Source organism: Mus pahari, chromosome 19 (assembly GCF_900095145.1).
Source record: "Mus pahari chromosome 19, PAHARI_EIJ_v1.1, whole genome shotgun sequence".
In the NCBI taxonomy this organism is placed as follows: domain Eukaryota; kingdom Metazoa; phylum Chordata; class Mammalia; order Rodentia; family Muridae; genus Mus; species Mus pahari.
In genome coordinates this window covers 79,020,611-79,031,146 of record NC_034608.1, presented here as the reverse complement: position 1 = coordinate 79,031,146, position 10,536 = coordinate 79,020,611, and the positions used below count along the sequence as shown (strand labels likewise).

The 10,536-nt window shown below is 38.1% G+C and overlaps 1 protein-coding gene across 2 annotated transcripts in view; it reads left to right on the top strand.

Annotated features, from left to right (window-relative positions):
• The window catches only part of Tll1 (tolloid like 1), a 201,965-nt gene that overhangs the window by 93,754 nt on the left and 97,675 nt on the right, over positions 1–10,536 (top strand). For both annotated transcript variants that reach the window (XM_021218792.2, XM_029532162.1), the window contains 2 exons: positions 1,669–1,821; positions 2,339–2,456. In XM_021218792.2, the coding sequence (XP_021074451.1) occupies positions 1,669–1,821; positions 2,339–2,456 (271 nt within the window). The remainder of the gene's footprint in view (positions 1–1,668; positions 1,822–2,338; positions 2,457–10,536) is intronic.

Below are 10,536 nucleotides of genomic sequence, written 5' to 3'. Positions count from 1 at the left end.
TAAGAGACTTTTAATTGTAAAAAGACTTTTGATTTTTAAAGATAATGGATATTTTAAAAGGCTTGAACTTTTAAATTTTATTTTATTTTATTTGGTTTTTCGATACAGAGTTTTTCTGTGTATCTCTGGCTGTCCTGGAACTCACTCTGTAGACCAGGCTGGCCTTGAACTCAGAAATCCACCTGCCACTCCTCCCAAGTGCTGGGATTAAAGGTGTGTGCCACCACTGCCAGGCAGGATTGAACTTTTAATATGTAAAGACTGTGGGACTTTTAAAGTTGTTTAGATCTTGGGGATGAATAAGAAACTAAGGGTTGAGGCTTACTAGTGATGTGTTTGTGTGTCAAGTTGACAAGGGGTCAATTGTACTGGCTAGTTTTATGTCAACTTGACACAGGCAGGAGTTATCACAGAGAAAAGAGCTTCAATGCCTCCAGAAGATCCAGCTGTGGGGCATTTTCTCAATTAGTGATCAAAGGGGAAGGACTTCTTGTGGGTGGTGCCATCCCTGGACTGGGAATCTTGGGTTCTATAATAGAGCAGGCTGAGCAAGCCAGGGGAAGCAAGCCAGTAAGAAACACCCCCTCCATGGCCTCTACATCAGCTCCTACTTCCTGACCTGCTTGAGTTCCAGTCCTGATATCCTTTGGCGATGAACAGCAATGTGGAAAGTGTAAGCCGAATAAACCCTTTCCTTCCCAACTTGCTTCTTGGTCATGTTGTTTGCCCAGGAATAGAAACCCTGACTAAGACACCCATTATATTTATCATTTGTCATTTCTGAAGACTTTTTGCAAAGTCCTAACACGCCTTCCATTGATAGGTAAATGATTCAAAGTTTGCTTTCCAGACGTGACTTTTCTAATATATTTGCTCGAGGACATTGAAGAGATAGATGCATTTAAGACTTTGTCCTAGGAGCCCATGTTCAGGATTTATGACGATAAAGCACTTAATGGTGAGGGACATCACAATGCCATTGATTGATGAGTGGAAAATACTCATGAACATTTTTGAAAAGCAATCCCAGCAATAAAAATTCCCAGAATGACAAAGAAAAGAAGACGTTTGACTTGGAGATTACTCTAAATAGGCAGGATTTTTTGTTACAGTGTTGTAGCAGTCTTTGGGACAGGCTCATAGCTGGATGCGAGCACAGGAGATAGGAAAGGAGACAGCCTATTGTCTCAGTGACCAGCTCTGTGTTTTTCTTAACTATGTATATGATACAATGTTTATAGCTTTAGGTGGCACTCTTGGAATAGCAACTTCGATTGCAATAATTAAGTGCTTGGACAGAATGATTTAAAGAAATAATCTTGAAAGTGATAGTTTATCAACTGTGATGAAGAGAGTCAGCATGAAGCAGTTTTTCCATGACATTATACTCTTCTACACGTCTGTCCTCTCTTGTCTGTAATAGAGGAATTCATCATGACTCATCCATAGGTCATGGATATAATATTAAGAAATTATATTGGGACATGGGATACTTAAATATTTGTATGCATTTAGTAAGTATGTAAAATGACTGACATTTTCCTCTAATGTAGTCCATGCGTATTTATACAAATACATATGGGAGACCCTTTAACTTTTATCCTTTAAGAGGTATATGACTCTGACTGAGGACTTCTGTTTGACAGAATGCTTTAAATGTCACTGCAGGCTTGGAGCAAAATAACACCACGAAGGGAAAAGCACCTCCAAAATTGTCAGAGCAAAGTGAGAAAAATCGAGTTCCCAGAGCTGCTACCTCAAGAACAGAAAGGATATGGCCTGGGGGTGTCATTCCTTATGTCATAGGAGGAAACTTTACTGGTAAGACATTCCCAGTGAGTATTGTGTGTTTTCTAAAAAAGAAAATCTATTATACAAGTCATATGTTTTTATAGAGTATTACTATAGAAAATATACTTTACATTCAAACCTGAAAAGGGGGCTCAATGAACTTGTGGACTGATAATTTCAACCATCTCTGAACTTGAGTCAAAATCTCTTTAGTCTTGCATTTTAGAATCTTAAGTATTGTCCTGGATTTTAAATTTGGTTTCCAGTTTGCCATGGAAAGGCAGCTTCTTTTTACTAAGGAAGAATGCACACCCCGTTCCCAGAGCCTTGTGCTCACATATTTGTATTGCTAGTGGGACTTAACTCTCTGATTATAAAATGGGCGTGGATGCAAAACAACGACTTGTTTCTGGTGCTGTGTGAGTCAGACTTGGTTGATGTCAGTGTTGCTTGTCATCTTGAACTGCCAGCCAGGATGAGGGAGCCAGCCCAAAGCTCACCTCCTTGCAAGCACACACTGTTTTACTAAAGTTATGAATTCTTCCAGGCAGCCAGAGAGCCATGTTCAAGCAGGCCATGAGACACTGGGAAAAGCACACCTGTGTGACTTTTACTGAGAGAAGTGATGAAGAAAGTTACATTGTGTTCACCTATAGGCCTTGTGGGTAAGTGGAGAACAGACTGCACTATGGAAGACTGAAAGGGGAAAGCCTATGGGGGGGATACTGTTCTTCCTGTTAGCATTGTACTTTAGCCAAGAGAGAATCTGTGTTTTGTCTGAGAACATCTCCATTCAGAAAAATGTATCTAATGATCATTGGGCTTTGTGTCCCTTTGCAAGTTATGTTGCATGTGATTTAAAAAACATGTTCGCTCTTTCCTGAGTGCTTTGTCTGAGCTCCTGAAACCTCTCATGATTAGCTCTGTCGAATAGCCAACGACCATACAACCCAGCCTGTGCCCTTTCTCCTGCCCAACTCAGTCACCACAGGTAGAAAACACCAGACAGCCTTAATATTTTAAAACTATCCAGATAACTCAAGGCCTGGGTGAAGACTATCCTGCCCCATCCTTCTTGGCCTCCTGCCACAGCTGAGACTACAAACTATAGGTGCTCTGAGACCTACATGTCTGCCACTTCCTCCACTCCACCGCCTGCCCTGTCTCCTCCCTCTAGTCCTCTTCTTTTCTTCCTGAGACCCAGATGTCCCACCTCTTTCCGTTTGTCCAACTATTGGCTTCTGCCTCCTTTATTGACACAATCAAGAAACAATTAGAGAATCAAAACCTCCTACTACAGGTCATTTCTTTTGCTCCAGCAGTTTTCTAGGGCTTTCCTTTCTGCATTTATAAGCTTTGCTGTCTGTATTCAGTATCCGTGGGAAGTCTAAATAGTCTGTTTTCTACTAGTGACCCACGGTTCTTTGGACTCTGCTGTCCTGTTTGGGTACTCAGGTTCTCCTCCATAGCATCTCAGACCTTGGATTGGACCTGCACTTTTGTCTTTTTTTTTTTTTTTGATACTTTATCTACATTTCAAATGTTATCACCTTTCCTAGTTTCCCCTCCAAGAATCCCCTATCCTCTTCCCCTTCCCCTGCTCCCCAACCCATCTATTCCCACTTCCAGGCCCTGGCTGTACTGGAACATAGAACCTTCACCGGACCAAGGGCCTCTCCTCCCATTGATGATCAACTAGGCCATCCTCTGCTACATATGCAGCCAGAGCCACAAGTCCCTTCGTGTGTTTTCTTTGATTGATGGTTTAGTCCCAGGGAGCTCTGGGGGTACTGGTTAGTTCATGTTGTTGTTCCTCCTATGGGACTGCAAACCCACTCAGCTCCTTGGGTACCTTCCCCAGCTCCTTCATTGGGGACCATGTGCTCCATCCAATGGATGACTGTGAGCATTTACTTCTATATTAGTCAGGTACTAGCAGAGCCTCTCAGGAGACAGCTATATCAGGTTCCTGTCAGCAAGTTCTTGTTGGCATCTGCAATAGTGTCTGGGTTTGATGGTTGTTTATGGGATGGATCACCAGGTGGGACAGTTTCTAGATGGTCATTCCTTCACTCTCTGCTCTGAATTTTGTCTCTGTAACTCCTTCCATGGGTATTTTGTTTCCCCTTCTAAGAAGGATCAAAGTGGATATAGAAAATGTGGTACATTTACACAATGGAGGATTACTCAACTATTAAAAACAATGCATCCATGAAATTCTTAGACAAATGGATGGATCTGGAGGATATCATCCTAAGTGAAGTAACCCAATCACAAAAGAACACACATGATATGCACTCACTGATAAGTGGATATTAGCCCAGAAGCTCAAAATACCCAAGATACAATTTTTAAAACACATGAAACTCAAGAAGAACTAAGACCAAAGTGTGGCTACTTTGATCCTGCTCTCTTGTCTTAATTCATCAAGTTGCAGTCACAAGAACAGTTTTCCGTATGTACTGGTTCCCACAGGATTTCAGAATTTCCATAACGTACTGGTTCCCGCAAGATTTCAGAATTTTCATACTTACTGGTTCCCGCAAGATTTCAGAATTTCCATACNTACTGGTTCCCACAAGATTTCAGAATTTCCATACATACTGGTTCCCGCAAGATTTTAGAATTTCCATACATACTGGTTCCCACAGGATTTCAGAATTTCCATACGTACTGGTTCCCACAAGATTTCAGAATTTCTAAAATTCTTTGATGTTCTCTCCTACAATTGTGTTTTCCAAATGTGCTTAAAGATAGCAGATATTTTCTTAAAAATATTTTTTGGAAAATAAAAATATAAAAGAGGATTTGGTATTTAAAGAGAAATGTGTGGTGATTCAGGAGGAGTTGTGGAGGGGGTAAGAGATAAATAGGATCAATTTATATGCATATGTTAGAGTAAACAAAGTATTATATTAGAATAGATAATAATTTTAGTTCATTAGCAAGGTGTCCCTGAGAGTAAATGTGCTTGCAAACAGATCTGATTGCCTAAGTGATCTACAAAATTCACGATATAAACAGAATAGACTCCCACTACTTGTCTTCATATTGCTACACATGTATCGAGTCATTTGTACTACCTCCCCCCACACAATGAATAATACACGTAAACATTTTTCAATGAAAAAGGATTCTTTAAATACTGAGATTATATTTTAATAGATATTTCTACAGCAGAGTGCCAGTAGCTATAATTGGTATTAAACCCTTTGACTATGTTTTCTAAAGTTATTTGAAAGGAAGACTGTCACTCTCTATTTTAGAAGTGAATATAAATTTATACCCAAGAACATTTTTATATAAGTCTGATCTGAAAAACGTCCTCAAAAAAAAAAAATAAGGAAATTAGAGTAATGTCCACATAAGCTGTTTTTGCTCTCATTTCTCTCCCCAAATCACATAATATTGCAAGCTACAATTGTGGCAGCTGCCCAATTAGTGACAAACATTTTTAAAGTACTTTTATTTGGGCTAGGGATATAGATCAGTAGTTCAGGGAAGTCACTGTTCTTCCAGGGGACTCAAGTTTTGTTCCTAGCACACACATCAGGGCTACCTGCAAATGCCTATAACTCCAGTTTCAGGAGACCCAATGCTGTGGCCTCCGTGAGCACCTGTAACTCCAGTTTCAGGAGACCCAGTGCTGTGGACTCTGTGAGCACCAGTACTCATGTTCACACAACCCCCATACACATGTAATTTAAAAAGCAATTAAAAACTTTTAGAAAGTCTTCTATGGAAACCTTCAAACTAATTTGCTGTACTTGGAATTAATTTACATTTCTATCTAGAAATCTGATTAAATGTAGCTTGTTTTGTCTTCTAGTGTCACTTGGTGATGGTTCTGTCTGTTTTCTGTTCCCTGTCATCAGAAGGCACATGTGGCTGGACTTCTTGGTTTCTGATGTTTTTAATGGTCAGTAGAGTGATGCACAGGTAGCCAGATCCAACCGTTACAAACATCCACATCATTACAAAAGGTTGATTTTTCTTTTTTTCTGTTTTCCAATTTTGAAGCTCTTTTATTTAAAAAAAAAAAAGAGTGATTATGGTCAGTGATCATTAAATCACATCAGTGCATTTAGCTAATTTTTCATGTATTCTTTAACTTTTTAAACTTTTTCATACAATATTAAGGTTTTCCCATTCCTATATTCCTCCCAAATTTTCCTTCTTCACCTATCATCCAGATCTACACCTCTTTTTGTTCACACTCTCTTTCTCTCATTAGAAGACAGTTCTCTAAAAAACAGTGAAAAATGTCTGTTAAGTAGGCACTCAACCAAAAATGCTAATTTTATAATATTGTTATTTCATTTCCTTTGAACTTATTATCTGAAGGTCTTTTAGACATGAGGACTGATCTAACTGCTACAATTGCCTGAGTAGTCTGTGTTCACATAGAAATTAAACTGGTTACTTAATTCTTTTGGAGAAGATACATTTTGCCCTATAATCATGCCTTGTTTACTCCTTAAGGGAAACATACATAATCTCAGTGAGAAAACGTGAGAGTGGCCTCACCACATTATATTCAGTTTCCTCAAAGTTTTTTTTCTTTACTTTTTTAAAATTGGATTATTTTATTTACATTTCAAATATAATCCCCTTTCCAAGTTGCTCCCCTAGAACCCTAATCCCACCCCTCCCCCTGCTTCTATGAGGGTGTTACCCCCACACCCAAGCACTCACCTCTCCCCACCCTCCCATTCCCCTACACTGGAGCATCAAGCCTTCACAGGACCAAGGGTCTCCCCTCCCACTGATGCCCAACAAGGCCATCCTCTGCTATATTTGCAGCTGGGGTCATGGGTCCCTACATGTGTACCCCATATTTGCTCCTATGAATATTTTGTCCCCCCTTCTAAGAAGGACTGAAGCACACACACACTTTGTTCTTCCTTCTTTTTGAGCTTCATGTAGTCTGTGAATTGTATCTTGGGTATTCTGAGCTTTTGGGCTAATGTCCACTTATCAGTGAGTGCCTACCGTGTGTGTTCTTTTGTGATTGGGTTACTTCATTCAGGATGATATTTTCTAGTTCCATCCATTCACCTAGAAATCTCATGAATTCATTGATTTTAATACCTGAGTAGTATTACATTTTGTATCCATTTCTCTGTTGAAGGACATCTGGGTTCTTTACAGCTTCTGGATATTATAAATAAGGCTGCTATGAACAAAGTGGAGCATGTGTCGCAATTACATGTTGGTCCATCTTCTGGGTATATGGCCAGGAGTGGTATTGCTGGATTTTCCAGTAGTACCATGTCCAATTTTCTGAGGAACCACCAACTTGATTTCCAGAGTGGTTGTACCAGCTTGCAATCACACCAACAATGGAGGAATGTTCCTCTTTCTCCACATTCTCACCAGCATCTGCTGTCACCTGAGTTTTTGACCTTAGCCATTCTGACTGGTATGGGGTGGAATCTCAGGGTTGTTTTGATTTGCATTTTCCGGATGACTAAGGATGTTGAACATTTCTTTAGGTGCTTATTAGCCAGTTGGTATAACTCAGTTGAGAATTCTTTGTTTAGCCCTGTACCCCATTTTTAATAAGGTTATTTGATTCTCTGGAGTCTATCTTCTTGAGTTCTTTTTCTATATTGGATATTAACCCTCTATTGGATGTGGGATTTGTAAAGATCTTTTTCCAATCTGTTGGTTGCCTTTTTGTCCTATTGACAATGTCCTTTGTCTTACAGAAACTTTGCCATTTTGTGAGGTCCCATTTGTCGATTCTTGATCTTGGAGCATAACTATTGGTATTCTGTTAGGAATATTTCCCCTGTGCCTATATGTTCAAGGCTCTTCCCCACCTTCTCTTCTATTAGTTTCAGTGTCTCTGGTTTTATGTGGAGGTCCTTGACCCACTTGTACTTGAACTTTGTACAGGGAGATAAGAACGAATAGATTTGCATTCTTCTACATGCTGACTTACAGTTGAACTAAGACCATTTGTTGAAAATGTTCTTTTTTTACTAGATGGTTTTAGCTTCTTTTTCAAAGATCAAGTGACCATAGATGTGTGGGTTCATTTCTGGGTCTTCAGTTCTATTCCATTGATCTACCTGCCTGTCTCTGTATCACTACCATAGAGTTTTATCACTATTACTCTGTAATAGAGAGAAGACCTAATACTAATACTCTTCAAACTATTCCACAAAATAGAAACAGAAGGAATACTACCAATTGTTTTTATGATCCAACAAAGAAAGAGAACTTCAGACCAATTTTACTTATGAATACTGATGAAAAATATTCAGTAAACTTCTTGCAAACTAAACCCAAGAACACATCAAAACAATCATTCATCATGATCAAGTAGGCTTCATCCCAGGGATGTAGGGATAGTTCAACATATGGAAATCCATCAACATAATCCACTCCCAAACTCAAAGGAAAAAAAAAAAACATATGGTCATCTCATTAGATGCTGAGAAAGCATTTGACAAAATTCAATACCCCATCATGGTAAAAGTCTTGGAAAGATCAGGAGTTCAAGGTCCATACCTAAACATAGTAAAAGCAATATACAGCAAACCAGTAGCCAACATCAAAGTAAATGGAGAGAAACTTGAAGCAATCCCCCTAAAATCAGGGACTAAACAAGGCTGTACACACTTTCTCTGCCTATTCAATATAGTACTTGAAGTCCTAGCCAGGGTAATTAGAGAAGGAAAGGAGAGCAAAGGGATAAAAATTGAAAAGGGAGAAGTCAAAATATCATCATTCATTTTTAAATGACTATGAGGTAGATGGCATGCTTTGAATGCAAGAGAAGAGATTAAGCAATATAAAAAGTGGTATTTCTTAACAGAAGACAATTCATTCCTATATAGAAGCAAACAGTGATGAATGGAGAAGTCAAAGGTTTTAATGGACAAGTACTCCTGGTACATGTGGGTTCTATCCTGAGATATAGTTATCATATGTACTGGGTGTCCATTAAAGAGAGTTCAGTTTTCTTCTGCCAGTGAGTATTAATTGCAGTTGACTTCTTGGTTATAGGAGGGATCCTGCTTGTATTTCCTGTCTCACAAAATGAATACAAGGATATCTTTGTAGAACTTTTGTCCCTGATTGATTGGGATTTTTTTTTTTTGTCTTATTTGTCTTTTGTTTATTTTGTTTCTTTGTTTTTGTAGTTTTTGTGTTTCTTTGATGTTGGCTTTGCTTTTGTCTGTTTTAAAGAAAGAGAAAGAACTGAGTGGAACTGAGGGAGAAGAAAACATGATCAAAATATAATGTATGGACATTTGATTCCATTAAAAGGGGAGGGGTGGGTAGATAACTGAAGATGATCCTCCTAAAGATTTTACAGAAGTCTGGGCAAATACATTCGAACTAGGCCATGCTTCCATTTTACTTAGGTTCTGGTCTAAAACAAGCCAGTAACACATGCATGGAAACATATTGATCCCTGCAGATGTGCAGAATCATCACTATTTGTCAATTAAAAATAAGAGCTAATAATGTCTCTCAGTTGCAAACTACTCGCCTTGCATGCTCAAGGCCCTGGGTTTGATTTGTAACAGAACGAAATAAGCAAATACAGAAATAAAGTTCAATAAATAAAATAACAAATGGTCTTTACATGAAATAAAGTGCAACACTTTTATTCTTTCTTTGGTGGTATTGCTTCCCAGGATTTGTTTTTGAGATACTCACAGTGGAAGTGTGCTCCATCCATGGGAGTCACAGTTACAGCACTTCAGTTTGCTCATGTGCTATCTTTGTGAAAGATGAATACACACACCTTACCTTGGTGTCCCTCATGGCCCCCCATGCACTGATTTACATGTAGCTGTTCATGAAATTATAGACAATTGCAACATTTTTTTCTGTTTCATGAGTTTCTTAAACTACAAAACAATATAATTTATCAGTTACATAAAAATAATTTAAAGAGTTGTAGCTTACCTGACGATAGTTAAACTCACCTGCACTCCTAAAACTCAGAGGTTTTATATATAAAGTTGTTTTGTTTATTTTTAAGATTGTAATTTAATTACATTTCTCCCATTCGTTTCCTCCCTCCAAACCTTCTCATATATCCTTCCTCACATGCCTTCAAGTTCATAGCATCTTTTCATTATCATTTCATATATATATATATATATATATATATATATATATATATCCCTATTTTAGTCCATATGTAACTTGTAGAAAAAACATTTTTGAGTGTTATGTGTGTATTTGTCAATGTTATAATATCAATGTTGCATTTTGGTAATTTGGGGATACCATTTCGCATTTTGTCATTTGCCTTATATTGTTTTTTTTTTTCTTTCAGTAATAGAAACGACACGACACTTTGCAATATAAATAATTCAATGGCTTTTATCATCTTAATTATTTTAAATTTTACCTAGAGCTAATTATATAGTTATGTCACCATTTTTGTTGCTATAATACCACATATAAGTATCAAAATTTATCTTTAGTTGAAAGATCTTGGAATTGGTATTGCATAAAATATTTAGGACCTGATAGAATATAGCAAGCTAAGCAGTCATCACCGCTTCTGGAGTTCAGTGTTAGGTATTTTATGTCTGAAGCATTGGATGTATAACATTCGATTCATATTCTATGACTCTATGGAATGTAGCATACCTGTAGCATAGTGTAATTGGAATCCCATTTCTTTCTTCTTACAACTGTATTCATTTTATGTGTCCTGGTATTTTGCCTGTGTGTATGTTTGCACCATGTGTGTTCCTGGTACCTACAGAA